This window comes from Pseudorca crassidens, chromosome 19, assembly GCF_039906515.1.
Source record: "Pseudorca crassidens isolate mPseCra1 chromosome 19, mPseCra1.hap1, whole genome shotgun sequence".
NCBI lineage: Eukaryota > Metazoa > Chordata > Mammalia > Artiodactyla > Delphinidae > Pseudorca > Pseudorca crassidens.
Genome location: NC_090314.1, coordinates 35047989 through 35069004, shown reverse-complemented (window position 1 = coordinate 35069004; position 21016 = coordinate 35047989). Strand labels below are relative to the sequence as shown.

General features: G+C 39.4%; 2 protein-coding genes across 3 annotated transcripts in view; both read right to left on the bottom strand.

The window, feature by feature from the left end:
* GDPD1 (glycerophosphodiester phosphodiesterase domain containing 1) overlaps positions 1–4488 on the bottom strand; it is a 44281-nt gene extending 39793 nt beyond the window's left edge. The window contains exon 1 of one of the 2 annotated variants that reach the window (XM_067715072.1): positions 4011–4488. In XM_067715072.1, the coding sequence (XP_067571173.1) occupies positions 4011–4488 (478 nt within the window). The remainder of the gene's footprint in view (positions 1–4010) is intronic. The other variant, XM_067715073.1, reaches the window with a different exon arrangement.
* Positions 4489–12212: 7724 nt separating this feature from the next.
* SMG8 (SMG8 nonsense mediated mRNA decay factor) lies at positions 12213–16788 on the bottom strand. Its single transcript, XM_067714084.1, has 4 exons — positions 14980–16788; positions 14279–14424; positions 13121–13993; positions 12213–12715 (listed from the first exon to the last, which is right to left on the bottom strand). Exons 1-4 carry the CDS (start codon positions 16736–16738, stop codon positions 12518–12520), a joined length of 2976 nt encoding a protein of 991 aa, XP_067570185.1. The 5' UTR covers positions 16739–16788; the 3' UTR covers positions 12213–12517.
* Between the last annotated feature and the right edge of the window lie 4228 nt (positions 16789–21016).

Below are 21016 nucleotides of genomic sequence, written 5' to 3'. Positions count from 1 at the left end.
ATACAGGGAAATATAGATAACACCTGCTTTTACCCTCCCTTTACACACTCATACAAAACCAAAACCAAAATACTTCCAGTGACACTTTGAGACTCAAACTGATGCCTCACTTTCCTCCTTGAGCAAACAAAGTTTAGGACTCAGAAGCAGCCAGTGTCCATGAGCAATATTTACCCTCAAACTTATCACCTCTGAAATCAATCTGGCAAAATGCCCAGATTGTGGCAGTACTTTGCCTTGCAACCAAGGGTGAAAGATTAAAAGGTAAGGTGAGGAATTTATCAGTTGATTTTTTTTTTAATTCTTTGGCCACCGAACCCTAATAAATGAATCTCTTTTTTAAAAGCCTGTTGCTTAATTCAATTGGCCCATAGAGATAGCTTAGGGAGTATGAAAAAGTTATTTCCCTGCTATCCTAACTCTAGTTAACTCAGTGGGCATTTGAAATATATGTATATATGGTATGATTCCAAATGTAGTAAAATACGTACTTAAAGGATACACTTCAGGGGACTGCCCTAGTGGTCCAGTAGCTAAGACTCCACGCTCCCAGTGCAGTGCGCCCAGGTTCAGTCCCTGGTCAGGGAACTAGATCCCCCATGCCACAACTAAGAGTTCGCATGCCACATCTAAAAGATCCCACACACGGCAACGAAGATCCCACGTACGGCAGCTAAGACCTGACAGCCAAATAAATAAATAAAAATAAATATTAAAAAAAAAAGACATACTTCAAAATGTTAACAGAGATTATGTCTGGATGGTGAGTTTTAGGAACTATTTTTTCTTTTTTAATTTCTATATTTCCCAAGTTTTCTACAATGAATATGAGTTACTTATGCAATTGTAAAAATATTAATAAAATTCATAATTTCATAGAGAAATTATAAAAATAGACTTTGAGAGTATGACTTGCTCTCGATTTAACCCAAAGGGTACATCTTTGGTCCTATTGGTATTTCATCAATACACCGTAGTTACAAAAAGTGTTCTTTGGTCAAATAGATAAGGAAAGACATGGAAAGTATCTAGCACACAATAGATAATTAGCAGACAGCAAGCTATTATTTTAAGTGTATGTTAGGATCTGTACTAGAGGCTAGAGACCCAAGCATTAGTAAAATCTAAAATCTGCCCTTGAGGAACTCATAGTCTAATAAGGGAAGCAGGTATTACAATATAATGTAATACAATGTATGCTTTAATGAGGTAAGAACAAAGCAGGCCTACACCACTTAATTTTTAAAACATTAGAGTATTTTCTACTTTCAAGGACAATCAATCAGTAAAAGGCAAAAGTGTTCATTAAAACTAAGACATTAAGTATAGGGTGATCTCATTTTCTCTCACTCAACTCAAAGTCCTATTGCAAAATACAAATGTGACCCCTTGTATCCATGCTTATATTTCTAAACAATTTTACTGTGTTTAAAGTGCTTTCTGTACACCTAATCCTCATAACAACCCAAAGAGAAGCAAGGTTATATTGCTTCTATAATAACCAAGGCTTATTCCCAAGGTTAACTAGTGATAGGTCCAGAATCTGACTCAGGTGATAGTGCTTTCATAGCAGACATAATATAGTACACATTAAGAGTTTTAAGTTAAAGCAATTCAGATGTATATACTTTATACATATATAATGATCAATGTTTCAATCTTGGAATGATCATACATCTGGTTTTCATGAAATATCAGGTATTTGCAGTTAGGGCAATAGAGAATTAGCCCAAATGTTCGTGACATGCATGGAAAAGTTTGCACAGATAACACTGATTGCTGTTATCAGTGTCCAAGACAAAAATAAAAAGCAAGCAGAAGCTGACTGCTTCCTAGTCTATTATTTTCCAGAAACTTAGTATCTTGAGTTACAAAGTGTTTTTTAGTAAATATATCCGCTATCACCCTGGATTCAACTGTATTATTTGACATACATACTCAACAAAAGCATATTAAGCACTAACACACAGGAATTTACTACAGTGATTTAGGACTGTAAACGTATTTCAAGCCTACAGAGTTAAGATTATTTCTTCTAAAATAAAATCTAGATCACCCATAACGACCGTTTAGATAGCTTTTTAGAGGACCTAGTTTTGTTTTGGGTTTTTAGTAAGCACACTTTTCTTTTTTTTAAATCAGTAAACACAACTGGCAGAAGGTACTGACTATCTCCCGAGTAGGACTACTACCATCGAAAATACTTCTATGGCAACAACTCAAACACTAAAAGTTGTTTTTTTGGCTGTAGTGGTTGAAGGCACGTTAGTAGTCATATGTCATCCTACAATTTAACTTTGTATCCATTAAAATACAGGTAAACCAAATAAGAAATAACTTGGCATTTAGCTGGTGATAGATCCCTTAAAACCTTTCACACTTTTCATGAGTAGGAGACTAGCATAACCACTGAAGTCACTCTTTAGTACTATGTGTAACTGATTAAATTATACAGATTTTACAGGAGCATGCTAATGTACTTCTGTGATATTTAAAAACTTATTCCTGGGACTTCCCTGGTGGCGCAGTGGTTAAGAATCCGTCTGCTAATGAAGGGGATACGGGTTCGAGCCCTGGTCCGGGAAGATCCCACATGCTGCGGAGCAACTAAGCCTGTGTGCCACAACTACTGAGCCTGCGCTCTAGAGCTCGTGTGCCACAACTACTGAGCCCACATGCCACAACTACTGAAGCCCGCGCACCTAGAGCCCGTGGTCCACAACAAGAGAAGCCACTGCAATGAGAAGGCTGCGCACCGCGATGAAGCGTAGCTCCCCGCTTGCCGCAACTAGAGAAAGCCCACGGGCAGCAACAAAGACCCAATGCAGCCAATAAATAAATTCATTAAATTAAAAAAACCCCAAAACACAAAAAACCCCTTATTCCTGGCCAATTCTTGTTAGCAAAGGAGTCATGGTACTAAATCAAATTTTAGACTGTAAACTAGAATTTTACCATTTCAAGTATTAGACTGTAAATTCCAAGCAATTTTAACCTAGTTTAACATTCATCTCTAAAGAACAAGCTAAAATTGATTGAAATAATCCAATCTCACAACATTTTATACATCATGCCTGAAATGAAATAAAGACATTATTGCACAATAATGAAGAGGCAAAGATTTGGCCTGCTGTCTGGGAAATGAGAGGGTTCATCTACATTCCTTTTCGCAAGACGCTGTTCCAAAAGAAACTTCTTTGTTTTCGTCAAACAATACAGTCCTGTCATTAACTAAATCATCTTTTTGTCTTTGGAAATCCACCGGTCACTGCTGGGGTGCAAGGTGGGGTTGGAAAAAAAAAAAAAACAGGTGCGAGGTTTGCAGCTTTGGGAACCAGGACGCTCCAGTTTCTGTCCCAGTCCAGCCCAAGCTATAACCGTGACCTTGGGACGTGTCCCCGGCTCAGGGACTCGGTTTCCCCCTCTTCTCAATTATCATGCTTAGAATGGGGGGATGGAGGGGTGAATTGGGACCGGCCCCCAGGGACTGCAGATGCCCAGGCTGCACCACGCTCCAGGTTCACGCAGTTCCTCAGCCCTGGAAGCAGTTCGCCCCATCTTCCCACAAGCTCAGCCACTGGCTGTCTCGGAACAAGTCTGTTCCCGGTTCCCCACTGCGGGGTACCCCCGGCTCGGCCCGGTGCTCCCCACTTGTGCCTCACTGCTAGGAAGGTAGCTTGCCATCATCCTTCCCTCCTCCGAGAAACCTCCATCTACCTTTCATTCTCACCCTGGTCCTTCCTCCTTCTGAGAACCCCTGACATCGCCGCACTCGAGAGGTCCCCACCTTGGCTCTGTCTCAAGACCCCTTTCCTTCCTTCAGGCGACCTCCCCTCCACACTGCCTTCACCTCCGGGGGAGCCCTCTATCCACACACGCCCATCCTTCCTCAAACTCTCACGTATTTCCACCCGCCTGCCTTTTGCGGAGGACCCTCAGCTCTAGTCGTGCTGGGGCAAGGTGGGGGGCCTCCCCCACCTCCGACACCTGGTTCTGGGGACCCCTCTCACCTCCGCGGTGAGAGATGTGTTTACTGAGGAATCGTTGCTTCTTTCTCTGGTGCAGCAAGGTCGGGTATTTGAGCAACAAGAAGGAAGTCACCAAGTACCCTCCCAGGGTGGAGAGAAGGTAAAAAGCCGCGGTGGACGACATCTCAGCCACCCTGTGGGAAGTCTCCCACCGCCTGGCCCTCTGAACTCCGCTGAGACGGTCGCAACGGCTGCAGCGGCGGCGGCAGCTGCTGAAGAGGTCTGTTCGCCCCCAGCCGGTGCCAGCGGTGCAGCGCACTTGCCGGCGCCGGTCCAACACGCAGGCGCAGCCGGACTCTGGCAGCCAAGCAACAAAGGGGCTCCGACACGCAGGCGCGCTCAGGCTGCAGGGTATGAGCCGGCGAAGGTCCCAGAGCCCGCTTTTGTCACCTAGCTTTGTGGTCCGACTCGCAGCGCAAGTTGAGTCGAATGCTTGGAAACCCGCCAGTGCCTTCGCCATCACTCGGACCGAAAAGGCTATTCAAGGATAGCCTTCAGGAAGGCCTGACATAATGAGAAAGTTCACATCAAAAAGGGATGATTCCAGGGCGCGTCTTTAGCCCTAGTCGAAGAAGTGCAAAGAACTCTTACCGATGGAGGAGTTAAAGCTTACTGAAAACAAATAATAAACACACTCATTTGTCCAGCCAAGGGAGAATTTTCCCTTTTGTCACACATACCATCAAAGGTACTAGTTTATCAGTCAAGTATTTGAGGGATGGTTCCTCTCCTCTCGCATTTTACTGTTAAAATGCAAACCTCATGCCTTGTACGCGATAGGCAGTCAAATGTTTGTTGACTTACAAGTCCGTTTAAAATAAGGAAACGTTGACAAGGTTATAGGTTATAACTTAAAAGTCTTGGGAAGACTGGAAACTAAATTTCCTTTCATCCCACACAAACTACTAATTCTAAAAGCCACATTTAAGTGCAAAAGAATTAACCCAGGGCTGAGGGAGAAATTTTGGCCAGAAAAACAGGTCTCTCACAGAAGTAGAATGCAGAGTGATTATTTAAAATCATGTGATTCTTGACTCTGGCCTTAAGCAAATTTCTTTCTTCTGTTTTCTTATCTGTAAAATGAGGAATTTTTTTACTAAATGATAACTTCCAACTCACACATTCTGTTAATAATGACTTCCCAAAGATTTTACCTTCCTTTAAGAAGAGTAAATAAAATTTGGAGGATTCTTGAAAACAAGGGCCTTCATTAGATTTTAAAAAGTTGCAGAGAAAGACTTTTGCATCCGTTTACCAACACAGTAGTCTTATTTCTTGGTCTAACACCAATATACGCAAAGAAATGATAAAGCCTTTGTAGAAGAGAACTAAGTATAAAAATTTCCACATACAACCAAACTTAAAATTAACAACATTTAAAGGGAACTCACAAGTTGAAAAATACTGCCTTGTTAGGAATTAAGGAAAGTATCTGTTTAGGGCTGTCAAATTATATCCTATAGAGTAGCTGTGCTCATGGTTCTGTTTCCCTTTTCCAAAATCTCTCTTGACAGCAACTTTAAATTTGATGACTACTTTATGATTAGTATAGATATATGTATATGATAAATATTACCAGGAAAAAAAATGTAACTAAGAATATTTAACCTTCAACTATAGAGGCACCAGTGGCGTAGCAGACAGAGCTCTAAATGTAGAACCCATAGATTGATTTATTTATTTACTTTTTGGCCACACTGCACAGCATGTGGGATCTTTGTTCCCTAAACAGGGATGGAACCCACACCTCCCGCACTGAAAGCACGGAGTCTTAAGCACTGGGCTGCCAGGGAAGTCCCTAGAACCCATAGATATAGCTATGCTATTTATAAACTGAGTGACTCTGGGCATATCACTTAGTTTAAGCCTCAGTTTCACATCTGTAAAATGGGGGATAATAATATCTAACCTCAGAGCAGTATTTTGAGGATCTAAGGAAGTAAAATGAAAGCACTGAAAGTATCCTAGGGAATTCCCTGGTGGCCTAGTGGTTAGGATTCAGCAACAAAGTTGGGGAAAGTATACAGAATTATTCAAAATAAGTAACCAAGCAGGAGCACACACGCCTTAGTGCAGGCCCAAGAAAATTAACACCAATGAAAGAACAGGTGAAAGTATAATAGTAGAAAAGCATCTTTTAAAAAATTGCACTTATATGATGAGAGATATCTTCCAAGATGAAGGCCATATTTTGCGGGAAATTTATGAGACTCCAAAGTTAATAAGACATTATTTAAGCCAAGAAAGGCAATTAGCACAGGCAATCAATTATCATAGGGGGAAAATGTTGGAAAAGAAAGAGTATCAGAAATCACTGGCCTGGGACTTCCCTGATAGTCCAGGGGTTAAGACTCTGGGCTTCCACTGCATGGGGCATGGGTTCCATCCCTGGTCAGGAAACTAAGATCCTGCATGCTGTGCAGCATGGCCAAAAAAATGTTAAAAATAAGGAAAAATAAAAACTTAAAAAAAAAAGAAATCGGGCTTCCCTGGTGGCACAGTGGTTGAGAGTCCGCCTGCCAATGCAGGGGATACGGGTTCGTGCCCCAGTCGGGGAAGATCCCACATGCCGCAGAGCGGCTGGGCCCGTGAGCCATGGCCGCTGAGCCTGCGTGTCCAGAGCCTGTGCTCCGCAACGGGAGAAGCCACAACAGTGAGAGGCCCGCGTACCGCAAAAAAAAAAAAAGAAAAAAAAAAAAAAGAAATCACTGGCCTGTTTCATTGAGAAGAGAAAACTGATATCTGGAGAGGTTAAGTAGTTTGCCCAAGACTATACAGCTAGTGGCTGATATAACAACAAGGTCATCAATCTTAACTCAGTTCAAGGGGTTGGAGAAGATAGTACTGATCTTACGAAAAATAAAAGATTTGAAAAATAATCTTGCTCTTCATGGAAGATAGCATTAAGGAAATTCCCACTTAAAAAGTGTCCTTGGAAGCATATCAGAGGTAGCAGATCCAGGATGCGGTATAGTGAAAAGAACATTCATGCTAGTCAAATGTTTCCTTAACCTGTCATTTCAACCCCATCTACAACTGTATTGCCCAAATTATCAGGGTTCTAGATAGCAGATGCAATTGACTAGGAACATAGATCATTGGGACCAGAAGGCATTTACCCAAGAGTTCTAAAGGAACCCATAAATTACAGTGTGATACTATGCTAAATAAGAAAACTGCTGCAATAAACAGCTAGTGTGCAGACAGACTGGCAGACTGCCATTAGGATTCTCAACTCTAACAGTGGGAATCTGATACTAGGTTAGAGCATGGTTCAACTTTCTTCAGGGCAATTTAGCAAAATATATCAAAACGTAAAATGTGTATATCCCTTGACCCATCAATCCCAGGCCTAACAGTTTATTCTGCAAAGAAAATTTCACAAGTATTAATAAAAGATGTATGCACCCTGGTATTCCATCGTTCATAGAAGCCCTAAATTTAAAAGAACTTAAATATCAAACAATAAAGGACAGATTATATAATTCATGATAAGGGAAAACAATGCAGCTATTAATAATACATTCATTTATTGACAGGAAAAATGTCTACCATATACTGTAGAGTGAAAAAAAGCAGATTACAGAACAAGACGTATTCTATGATTGCAGTTATGTAAAATTGAATACATATCCACATGTGACTGTCTGCATGAGATGTTTATAAGGATATTCACTAAAATGTTGCCACTGGTTAGCAGAGAGCATTTAGCAAAGCAGTGGAACTTCAGGTAACTTATTCTTATCTTTGTTTAAAAAAAACCTATGAAACAATAACAGATACAATGACTACATATTCATTTTACAAAAACAACAAAGGTATGTTCAAAACCAAAAATTGTTTTACATGGGATTGTAAACTAAGGAGTCTTGCTTTTATATTGAGAAAATAGCCAGGATAATATAAAGGATAAAAGTCACTCAATACTCGAGACTTCCCTGGTGGTCGAGTGGCTAAGACTCCACGCTCCCAATGCAGGGGGCCCGGGTTCGATCCCTGGTCAGGGAACTAGATCCCACATGCAGCAACTAAGAGTTTGCATGCCTCAACAAAGATCCCACGTGCCGCAGCTAAGACCCGGCAGCCAAATAAATAAGTCACTTGATCCTCAAGTACATGTAACTTTGTAGGAGAAAGGAAGTAATAAGCAACTGTGGTCATATAGTCCTCTAAGAGTGTCTACCATATCTCATTTTTCTGACATTAAAAACTCACCCAGGGGACTTCCCTGGTGGTCCAGTGGTAAAGAATCTGCCTTACAATGCAGGGGACGTGGGTTTGATCCCTGGTCAGGGAACTAAGATCCCACGCGGGGCAGCTAAGCCCACGTGCCACAACTACTGAGTTCATGTGCCTCAACTAGAGCCCACGTACCACAAACTACAGAGCCCATGGGCTCTGGAACGCACGCACCACAACTACAGAGAGAGAAAAAACCCACACGCCGCAACAAAAGATCCCACATGCCTCAACGAAGATCCCGCATGCCACAACTAAGATCCAACACAGCCAAAAAAAATAATAAAGTAAACAAATAATAAATCTTAAAAAAAACCCCAAAACTCACCTATTCACAAGTCTTAAGACCAGAATCAAAATATTCAGCTGGAGAAACTGACACGCAGGTTTTATTTTTATATTTTCTAAGAAGGCAGAACATAGGAAGAGTACAGCTTTGAAGTCAGAGTCCTCAATTTAAATTCTGACTTTGTTACTTCCTAGCTATGTGACCTGGGACAAATTATTTAATCACCTCAAGCTTTAATTTCCTGATAAAATGGATGATATCTATCTTGCAGTGCTCTGAGGATTAGAGGCAATGTATACAAAATGCTTACTAAATTACCTAACAAGAGGATATTCAAGAAATAGCTATTATTATTGTGTGCCATTCAGTACACAGTAGCTATTGTTATTTTTATAAATCAGGCTTCTCTAGTTCCATTTTTCTAATTTTTTTCCTGTTCCTTTAAAGTCTTTTTAAATTTTTAATTTAAACTAAGAAACAAAACTCACTGTTTAAGTAGTGCAGGGGAGTCTTAATTTTAAGTAAACCAACGTATGAAACCATTTAAAAAATTAGATTAATGTAATTTACTTTATAAGGTTTATCATAGTAGTCCTTTAAATAGTTAGCACTCTTGAATAAAATATGATTTACTTCCTAAAAATTTTAATTCTATACAACTCTTCAAGGACACATCAAAAGACTTACCAATAAGCCAAAGAATGCCCTTCTGTCCTAGTGATTCTTAAAAAAGAATCAATTTGAAACATTTGCTTATATTTCAAAAAAAAAATCTGCTAAGCAAAGGACAATGCAAATGCTGCTACAGAAGAAATATAATTTCTTTAAAAAAACCATCACGTTTGAAGTTTGCTGAAATAAGGTTTGTAGGACTAAAGAGAAAGGTAGTAAGCAATACAGACCTGCATAGTCCACATTTCTCTAATGTGACACCCTGTAAACTTATTTATGGATAAAAACAAGCATGAAGAAGTGCTGCAATTGTATCTTAAGCAAGTTATAAGTACAAATAGCATAAAAATTTTGTATTTACTAAGTGAAGTAAGTCAGAAGGAGAAAGACAAATACCATATGATATCTTACATGTAAAATCCAACATATGACACAAATGAACTTATTTACAAAACAGAAACAGACTCACAGACATAGAAAACAAACTTATGGCTAACAAAGGGGAAAGGGGGTGGGGGAGGAATAAATTAGGAATTTGGTATTAGCAGGTACAAATTATTGTATATAAAATGATAGGGACTTCCTTGGCAGTCCAGTGGATAGGACTCTGTGCTTTCACTGCTGAGGGCCCAGGTTCCACCCCTAGTTGGGGAACTAAGTAAGATCCCACAAGCTGCATGGCATGGCCAATTAAAAAAAAAGATAAACGAGGTCCTACTGTATAGCACCGGGAACTATATTCAATATCCTGTAATAAACCATAATGGAAAAGAACGTGAAAAAGAATATGCATATATAGGGACTTTCCTGGTGGTCCAGTCGTTAAGAAGCTGCCTTCCAATGCAGGGGACACAGATCTGACCCCGGTCCAGGAACTAAGATCCCGCATGTCGCTGGGCAACTAAGTCTGTGCACCGCAACTACTGAGCCCGTGCACTCTGGAGCCCGCGCACCGCAACACAGCCCAGCACAGCCAAATAATAAACAAACAAACAAACAGATGGAACAAAATATTATGCACAAAATGAATAAGCTACAAGGGTATATTAAAATAAAAAGAATATGTATATATATACGTATAACTGAATCACTGTGCTGTGTACCAGGAACTAACACAACACTGTAAATACTTAAACAAAAAAAGTTTTGTATTTAAAAATGCTATAGAAATTCAAATTAAGGTGGCTTCTGTAACCAAATATAATCAAGGAAAATTACTTACTAATTTAAGCAGTAATGTAAAGTTGTTCCATGTAGAATGATATCAAAAAGGAAATAAAGAAAAAAAGACACAGGTTTGCTCTTCTGAAATCTATCTGTTCTCATAAACTACTTTCTTATAGTTCCTCTGACCTACAAGCTTACACAACCTGTTAGTCAAGTCTTAGAGGCTATTAAAAAACAATACAACTATTAGTATATGTCCTACAGAACAGTCTAGCTATATTTCCCAAATGCAACTACTAACGACTATGCTTAATACAAAAGTAATTGTGATTTTTAAAACTGATATAAAAAGAGTGAAAGATACAAAGGAAAAGGATGAAAAATAAGGCTGAGATGAAAGAAGAATATAGACTAATTTTCATATTGGCTCAGATTCTCTTCCTAATTAAACTACAGTAAAATAGGCATAAAAATACACCTAATTAAATTACAGTTTTAAATTGGCTGCCAGTTATGTGTTTCTCTATATAGATTTAAAAATCAAAACCTAAGTAAGTAACTGTTTTAAGCTGGTAGCAAGATGTGTTAAACAAATACTACATTTCATGGGACTTCCCTGGTGGCACGGTGGTTAAGAATCCACCTGCCAATGCAGGGGACACAGGTTCGAGCCCTGGTCCAGCAAGGTCCTACATGCCGTGGAGCAACTAAGCCAGTGCGCCACAACTACTGAGCCCACGTGCCTAGAGCCCGTGCTCCAAACAAGAGAAGCCATCACAATGAGAAGCCCACGCATCACAATGAAGAGTAGCCCCCGCTCGCCGCAACTAGAGAAAGCCTGCGTGCAGCAACGAAGACCCAACACAGCCATAAATAAATAAATAAATAAAAACAAATACTACATTTCATATATATTGCAACTAAAATCTCCAATTCTATTTGCTCAGCATTTCAAAATCAATGTGCCCAGGAAAATATAATCAGTTACATTAGAATTCTGGCATATTAACTTATTTTGCACACTTAGCTAATTAGTGATATATCAGTGTCATCATGTTGATGCTGGTGAACGTTAACATCGATATGAATTGATAAAATTTGTATCACTTAGCAAATTGTTTCATAGTATGTACTAATATCCTGGATAAATAAGTTTTAGTTCAGAGAGCATTCATTTAAAATATGGTATCTCATCAGTCCAAGAATAAAATGGTGAGAACAAAACAATGTAATTCAGGTACCAGAATGGTAAGCCAAACAGTAGGACATATTTTTGCAATTAAGTCCTCATACAATTACCAGATAACCTACTGGATCATCTCGTTTTTTTTTTTTAAAGATACTGTGGTTTCTGCCTCTCTCTCTCTCTCTCCCCCTTTTCTTTTCTTAAAATTTATTTATTTTTTGGCTGCGTTGGGCCTTCGTTGCTGTGTACGGGCTTTCTCTAGTTGCGGTGAGCAGGGGCTACTCTTCATTGTGGTGCATGGGCTTCTCATTGCGGTGGCTTCTCTTGTTGCAGAGCACAAGCTCTAGGCACGCGGGTTTCAGCAGTTGTGGCTTGCGAGCTCTAGAGCTCAGGCTCAGTAGTTGTGGCGCCTGGGCTTAGTTGCTCTGCAGCATGTGGGATCTTTCTGGACCAGGGCTCAAAACTGTGTCCCCTGTATTGGCAGGTGGATTCTTAACCACTGCGCCACCAGGGAAGCCCTGGATCATCTTGATTTGAAGATAATTTCAGGAGCAGCATTTTAAGGAAAATCCCAGCTAAAACATTTTAGCAATAACAAAGCTTTGGCTCAACCTGATAATGCAACATTCAGTTATAATAGAAATATGTTTTATTATGGACAGTGAAACAGAAACAAAGAGAGAGTGGAGGTATCAACCATGTATTTCAGGTCCTTTTCTAGAATAAACAATGTTTATTAGGAAGCTGTACCCCCATTTACAATAAGTATCAACAATATCATGAAACAGTGGAACAATTACTGTCCAAATACTGAACTCCTGTAACCAAAACACATTTTATGTTCAAGAAAACACAGTATCACACACCAAAAATCACCCCATACACACCAAAACCAAAAATCAGCTCCAGTTTAGGACTGTACTGGCTGGAAAACACTTATTGTGTTACTGCTTTAAGAACCCCACGGAGCACCTTGTAACTCATCAACTGCACATTTTCCTTCGTAGGGAAACAAGGTCCTCTCTCAGTCACGTAGGCATATGGAAATCTCAAAACCCAGAGGCCATCAGGTGGGAGAGTTATTTCTTGTTTTTCTGGGTAGAATACTGGACATGGTGGTGGGCCTGGCTGAACCTGAAAAACACAGGTTATATGATTAATATATTTCAATAAGAAACACCTGAAAGATAAGTGCCTAAACAAAGGATAAGTTCACAGAGCACATAAGATTAAGCAGGTAATGTGTACATTCTTAACTCCAATCATATCTGATATTACATTAAATAATCTCAAATACTATCCTGCTTTTCTACAGATTTTTAACTTCAAGTTCTGCCTCTAACCAGATGACGTGAATTGATGGGTGAACTGATTAACACACCTACAATCTATTTTTCAAGAAACACAATGTTAGGTATAAGAGGTATTTAAAATTAAGACCTGTTTAATTAGTTTGATACCCTGTACTTTTTTCATATAATCAAAACAAGCATCGGCATTTTTTGTTTGTCTGAGGACAAAAAGGGTTATATTTCTTACCTGAGGCATTAGTATTATCTGCAAAGGAGCATCAGGAACCACAACGAAAAGCCTCATAAGTTGAGCATAATGTGGTTTTAGCCCTCTACCCTGAGATGATGACAGAATATATAAGGGCATATCACTATTCAGGGCTTTTAAAGCTGATTCCTTGGGCCCACTTCCCATTACTTTCATTACTTTGTCAGGTCCTGAGCACATAAATCTTCGTCCTCGAGAGTCTTCATATTCAAAGCCCACAAATGCTCGCGCTATGTCATCTCGCCGTCTTCCTCTTCCCATTACAACTGCACTTCTCTTTCCAGGAACAGCTTTATTTGGAGCAGGCCAAGAATTTGTGTCTAAGTCTCCTTCATCTTCAGCCCTAGTCCTGATGACAATGTCCCAAGGCATAAGATAGTTTGTTCCTGGAATGAAGCCCTGTTGGTCCAAACCAGTATGAAAGTTATAAGACTTAGCAGGGCCTAGTTTAATCAAAGACCAGCTGGAGAATTTAGGTAGGAGACCTTTGGGGCAATTTGAGTGTAGCATGCCCGGGAGATATTCAACCGTGGATGCCTGCCGATCAACCAAGTTTGGTCTCTTCTCAGTTTTTACTTCTCCTTGACCATGAACTTCTGGATTATCTCCTCCTGCTTGTGGGTCAGCTGGATAGGTACCTAAACTATCTGTGGATTGGCCTAAGCTCAAAGCTAAACTCAGGCTTGTGCTCTCTCCTTGGGTTTGAGGTTCTTTTTCTTTAAGTTTATCAGCATCTGCATCTGGAGGGGCAGGAGATGATTCGTTTTTGGCAGGAGCAGGATCTGGAGTACTTGGTTCAAATACTGGGAAATTGATGTGATCCAATTTTCCACAACATTTTTCTTCCAGAAGCTATGGAGGAAGGAAAAAAACAAACAAACTAATCCTGTGAACCTTTCACTGAAAACAACACATGCTTCACATTAAAAAGCAAGATCAACAGTTAATGGGTAAGCAAATAAGTACATATAAAGAAATTTCCCTTGTTAGATATCACACTGCAAGTCACATTTACTTATCTAGATATTTTGCTCCTGAAAAAGTATATTTTTACTCAGATGGTCGTTAGCAAAAAAAAAAAAAAAAAAAAAAAAAAAGAGAGAGAGAGAGAAGAGGAGGAAAAAATGTAGAGCCTACCTGATAAAAGTCATAGTTAGCTGCCTTGATATCAAAGGGATCATCTCGAGGTGCCTGTTTCCTTCCACAGTTACAGGCACCAGTGGATCGAGCTCGGCTATTGTGATACAGCACAGGAGGATTTCTATCAGGCTCTGGTTTTTCTCCTGGAAAATATAAGTCACTATTAATTTTACACACAATGCAGACCCAAATTTATTTTGCATTCAATTGCACCTTAACCCCCAAATTTCTCCAACCAGTTCTTTGGAAATGAGAAGTAAAAAACCACCCAAAACACAAAAACTTGACTAAACACATCTAACAGAAGCAAGTGAAAATACATGACATAATATGTATTTTTAATCTAAACTTTTAGGGTCTCTAAGTAAATTTTATCATCATCATAGTGCCCATACATTTCACTATATTCATTTCAGTTAAACAAAAGGTAAAAATGTTAATATGAAATTCCTGAAACTTTGTATTATTTAATAGTTCTCATTTACTAATCCCCTAGGGTTCATTCTTTAAATACAAGAACATAATTAGTAGTCATAGCTGATTTTTCTTTTTACAGCAGGAGAAAAAACTTAAATCTGATGTACGTAAATTTCTGCAGGGCCCTCTTTTTAAAGACATAATGAACAAACTCTCTTAAAACAAGAATAAAAACACAGCTCAAAGTTTTGATTTCAAAATACTGAGAAAATTTTGGCCACCTGATTTAGGTAAGGAGTGAAATTTATGTACACAGTGTTGATCAGTTAAACTCCTCTCCTCACAGAGCTGATGGCCATTGCTCCAAAACTTGTAGCAGTCCTCGTGTAACTGCATGGCATATTTGTGAAAGGCTGGACCCCTAGCATGTTGACTGTATACTCGAAGAGCCTGGGCAAGCTGATTCTTATGGACAGTCATTGTGTAATTATGAGGCAAATTTGACTGGTAGGCACTATGGGCCATGGGTAAAGCTTTCTGGCACCGGTTCTCTGAGAATTTTGTGTCAATATCCAAAAACCCTTCCAAGACTTTAATACTGCTTAAAATCTTAGACGTTAGCTCCCCAGTGGGAGAGCCCGGGTCCTCCTCTTTCCCATCGATAGCTACTTCGTACAGTTTTGAAGCTGCTGAGATCCACTTCTGATAAGTAGGAAGTTCAAAATGGGAAGGCTGTGGGTTCCTGCCCACACTGTCATCAAAACCTTTCTTGCTTAGTACTAGCTCTACATGCTGCCATAGGAATTCCCGAAGAGTGAAATCCACTAGCTGCCCAGAAGAACTGGAACTGCTAGTGTCAGTGTGGAAAGAAAGCTGCTGTCGGCTGTGCTGCCTCATCACCTGGTATCGCCTGGACCCAGAAAGGGGTGCAGGGACCAGCAAAGATTCAGGGTCTTTCACAGTACAATGACTCCTAAGTTGGTCCAGCAACATGCCTACTGGGTCCTCCTCCTGGCTTCCAGGAACTATGTACACAAACGCCTGATTGGCCGGCACAGTAAAGAGGCAGTTGATACTCTGATTAGTCAAGACACGACTCTTCCGGAAGATTCTATAAATCTGGTCTTCCAGGGCATGCTGCAGTCTCCTTTTGGGAGAATGCTTCTTGGGCTTCTCTGGATGAGCTGGGTCTTGATTCCGAGGGGGTTCCACCTTGAGTGCTCCATTGAGTTGAAAGAGGAAAAGGAGTCTAGGTGGGCAAGGTCTGCAGTTTAGCTTCCAGTCTTTGCCAACTGGACAATCCTTAATGGCTGTTTTGAGGAGGGGCAGTACTTTCTGTCTCAGTCCATCCAGGGCTCTGAATACTCGATCATAAGTGATGTCAAAGGAACAAGTGGGATGGACCAGAAGCAAGATGTGACAGACGGAGAAAAGGTAAAGGAGACTGAGGCACTGCAGTTTCTCTTGATGCTTCCAGAACTCGTGCGCTTCCGCATGAGGTAAAGGGAGGCCACCTCCAGCTTCCCCGCTCTGAAGGGCCCGACAAGCCCGGAGAAGCTGGGAATTGTCACAGATGGAAGTTAAAAGAAGATACAGAACTTTGCTTTCCTGGTTGTAATAGGCTTGCAGAAGGCTGTAGTCCTGGGAACCTGGCTCAGTTCGGTTCCCTTCCGCGACAGCTACACCTCCCCGAACTGGATCACCGGACCCGGCGCCAGGGACCCCGGCTCCACCAGCCTCCCCGACGACCCCAGCCTCGGTCCTGATTCCAGGCCCCGAGTCTCCAGGATCTTGGCGGCGAAATAGGGGGAAAACCTGTCGGTCGCACACGGTGTTCACAAGTGAAAACTTCTCGGAATTCAGGCGCAGAGCCGTCTTGCCGAAGATTCCCACCACGCAGATCTCATCCTCCCGCCAAGGAGGCTCCGGTCCGCCAGCCGCGCTCCCACCACCCTCTGTAGGGGACCCCTCGGGACTTTCAGAGCCTGTCCAGGCTGAAGCGCCCATTAAAAGCTCTCTCAAACTGACAGGACCCGCCATGGTGCGGAGACTACTCTAGCGTTCTTCCGGTCCCTCCGGTAAACAGAACCGGCTCTCGTCCAAGTTTGAAATCCCTCCTCCGCTTCTTCAGTTCCTGCTTTCCTCTCACTTTAGGTTCCGCCTCTCGCTTCTCCTGTCATAGTTTTTCACCAAGGTTTTACCTAGTCCTACAGCCCAGCTGATTTAAGATTTTCCTTAACCGGAGACTGTAGGAATTGAAATATCAGAAAGACATTTAGAAGCAGTTAGGGTTTTTTTTGTTTGTTCTTCTTGATAGACAAAACGTTTAATGAATGTTAAAAGTTACAAAATCATTTTAGTGAAAAGGAGAGCTGTGTTTATGACAATCTAAAATGACATTACATGCAAGATAAAGGCAGAAGTAAGTAGTTTTGAAAAGGAATTATATTCACACTATGCTAGATTTAATTCTTGTCAAATATTTATAGAGCATCTACAACAGGTTTATTGTCCTCACCACATTAACCTCTTAATCCTTTCTACATCGTATTTTCTTTCTGACAAACAACTACTCACCCACCCACTCATCTCACCTCCAACTTTTTTTTCACTACCAGTAGTGATTTTATTTTATTTTTATTGAAGTATAGTTGATTTACAATGTTGTGTTAGTTTCAGGTGTACATCAAAGTGATTCAGTTATACATATTTTTTCCTGATGCTTTTCCATAATAGATTATTACAAGATATTGAGTATAGTTCTCTGTGCTATACAGTAAATCCTTGTTATTTATCTATCTTATATATATTGCTGTGTATCTCTTAATCCCATACTCCTAATTTACCCCCCCTCCTTTTTCCCCTTTGGTAACCATAAGTTTGTTGTCTATGTCTGAGACTCTATTTCTGTTTTGTAAATAAGTTCATTTGTGGTTTTTTTTGGATTCCACATATAAGTGATATAATATTTGTCTTTCTCTATCTGGCTTACTTCACTCAGTATGATAATCTCTAGGTCCATCCATGTTGCTGCAAATGGCAATATTTTATTCTTTTTTATAGCCAAGTAATATTCCATTATGTGTGTGTGTATGTCATATATATGTCACATATATATGATATTATATATGCCTCATCTTCTTTATTCATTCATCTGTTGATGGACACTTAGGTTGCTTTCATGTCCTGGCTATTGTAAATAGTGCAATTGGGGTGCATGTATCTTTTCAAATTAGAGTTTTCATCTTTTCCCGGGTATGTGCCGAGGAGTGGGATTGCTGGATCATATGGTAACTCTATTTTTAGTTTTTTTAAAGGAACCTCCATACTATTTTCCATAATGGCTGCACCAATTTACATTTCGACCAACAGTGTAGGAGTGTTTCCTTTTCCCCACATCCTCTGTAGCATTTATTATTTGTAGACTTTTTGATGATGGCCATTCTGACCGGTGAGAGGTGATAACCTCATTGTAGTTTTGGGTTTGCATTTCTCTAATAATTAGCAATGTCGAGCATCTTGGAAGCAGTTAGTTTGCAGTTCAAGGAATAAAAAAATTCCACAAAAAAGAGTGTCAAATCACTCTTCTAAAAGTAGGAAACTGTTTCACTTTAAGCTCCAGAACCTTGCTGTAGAAGGATTAGTCTGCAGCCCAAAGAAGGAGCTTGTTAGAAATGCAGAATCTTAGTCCCCACCCCAGACCTACTAATCAGAACATGAATTTCAATAAATCCTAATGATTTGTACACACTTTATAGTTTGAGAAGCACCACTTTAAAAACATCTTTCAAAGCAAGGTGAACAGATTTCTTTCTTGACTCGTATCAATGGAAAAAAAAAAGGCAGGGATTTTGAAAGGTTTATGGAATACAACAACAATAAAATATTATCAAACTCAGAAGAATATATACCAAAATGTTTAAAACGTGTTAGGATTTGTTTAATTTTTTTCTTTACTCCTTTTTTCCCTGCTTTTTAAAAAAATGGATTTTTTTTTAGAGCAGTTTTAGGGTCATAGTGAGATTGAGCACAAAGTACAGAGTTCCCATATACCCTTTGCCCCTACACAGTCATAGGTCCCTTTACTATCAACACTGGGCTGCAGAGTGGTACATTTGTTACAATCTCTGAAACTACTTTGACAAATGATTATCACTCCCAAATTCATAGTTTCCATTAGGATTTATTCTTGGTGCTGTGCATTCTGGGTTTGGATATGTATCCACCATTAACGTGTCATATAGAATAGTTTCACTGCCCTAAAAATCCTATGCATTCTACCTATTCATTTCTCCCTTCCCCCAAACTCCTGGCTACCACTGATCTTTTACTGTCTCCACAGTTTTGTCTTTACCAGAACGTCATATAGTTGGAATCATACATACAGTGCATAGCCTTTTCAGATCGGCTCCCTTCACTTAGTAATATGCATTTAAGTTTCTTCCGTGTATTTTATGATTTGCTAGCTCATTTCTTTTTTGTGCTGAATAATATTCCATTATCTGGATGTACCACAGTTTATTTACCTATTCACCTACTGAAAGACATCTTAATTGCTTCCAAGTTTTGGAAATTATGAATAAAGCTCCTATAAACGTCTGTAGGCAGGTTTTTGGGTGGACATACTCTTATTTTTATATCTCTATTTTCTAATTTTTCTACAATGAACACTTTCTTCAATGTGTAATATTAAAAAAATTCTTCCTTGAAGAAATGTGGAAAGCCTTAATTCAATGTTTGATTTAGCTGGCTGGAAGTTCAAATAGTTAAGATTTATTACTTTAAGAAAAATACTCTGGCTTTAAAGTAGAGATGAGATTAATTTGTGTTTAATGAGCTCTTACTTGGATGTCAAAAAATGATCACAATAAAAATCAAACAGATTAGTTACTCTGTGTATGGCTCTGTGCTAAGTCCTTACCAAGAATTATCTCATTTATGCATGATCTCACTTATCTGTGGAATCTAAAAAAAAAAAACCTAACAGAAACAGAGAACAAAGTGGTGGTTGTCAGATGAGGAGGTGGGTGGGGTAGTGGGGTGGATGATGGGTAGGAGGGGAATGGATGAAGGTGGTCAAAAAGTACATACTTCCAGTTATAAGGTAAATAAGTTCTGGGGATGTGATGTACTTCGTGGTGACTCTACACAGTTAACAATATTGTATATTTGAAAGTTGCTAAGAGATACATGTTAAAAGTTCTCACCACAGGAAAAATATTATAACTATATAAGGTGACCAAGGTTAACTAAATTTATTGTGGAAATCAGTTTGCAATAGATACATATATCAAACCATTATGTTGTATACCTTAAACAAATACATTATATGTCAATTATATCGCAAGAAAAGTGGTTAGGGGGAAGAATTATCATTTAATTCTCAAAGGAAGGGAGGGGTCCTAAGTCCTGGTGATGGTATTTTTACTATATTAAGCTGTGTTGGGCTTCCATAAATTCTTCTCAATCAACACTTATTTACTAACAAGAATTTAGAAAGGAGTAGAGGTGGGCTTTCAAATGTATTTTTAAAAATTTTGTTTGTCTATTTGGTTTTTACTTGTTTGCTTCTCTACTTCTATATGTCCAGATTCTATCTCTCTTCTAAAAGCCAACTAAGATAAGAAATTGTACATGTTTATCCACATAAATTATATTGTGATCCTCATCATGTAGATTATTTGCTATGTTTAGTATGTGGCTTTGCTACTATAATTTTAACAATTCTTTGACTTACAAATCCAGGAAAAAGTGTATATTAACCACATCCTTTTGTATAGATTTCCCAAGTAAACAAAATGTTGAGAAACCAAATTGAAAAGACTCTCTATGCAGCTGCTTCCCACTAGCTATCTATTTTACATTTGGTAGTGTATATATGTCAATGCTACTCTCTCACTTCGTCCCAGCTTACCCCTCCCCCCCCGTATCCTCAAGTCCATTCTGTAGTAGGTCTGTGTCTCCAATAGATGTTAAAAAAAAAAAAAAAAAAAGAATCTCTAGAAGAAAACAAGAGTAACAACTCTCATACTTTGCTGAAGGGACCATAGATTGATTGGTACAACCACTTGGAAAACCAGTTTGACAGTATCTAGAAAATAGGCATGCTTTATAACCTAGCAGTTCCACTCCTAGATATACACACTAAAGTAACACTTGCATAAATGTACATGTTCAAGAATGTTCAAAATGGCATGCATAGCTCATGATAGCCAAAAACTAGAAACAACCTTAATGTCCATTGACAACAAAATCAATTAATATACATCAAAAATAAATTATCTATAGCATTGCACAATAATATGGTTGAATCTTAAA

What these genes read in the sequence shown, in the direction of transcription:
- SMG8 (XM_067714084.1), bottom strand. Translation starts at nt 16,738, where the DNA reads ATGGCGGGTCCTGTCAGTTTGAGAGAGCTTTTAATGGGCGCTTCAGCC. An exon ending in CTAACTATGACTTTTATCAG is followed by an intron (nt 13,994 to 14,278) that starts GTAGGCTCTACA and finishes CTTCCTCCATAG; the next exon opens with CTTCTGGAAGAAAAATGTTG. An exon ending in AGATAATACTAATGCCTCAG is followed by an intron (nt 12,716 to 13,120) that starts GTAAGAAATATA and finishes TGTGTTTTTCAG; the next exon opens with GTTCAGCCAGGCCCACCACC.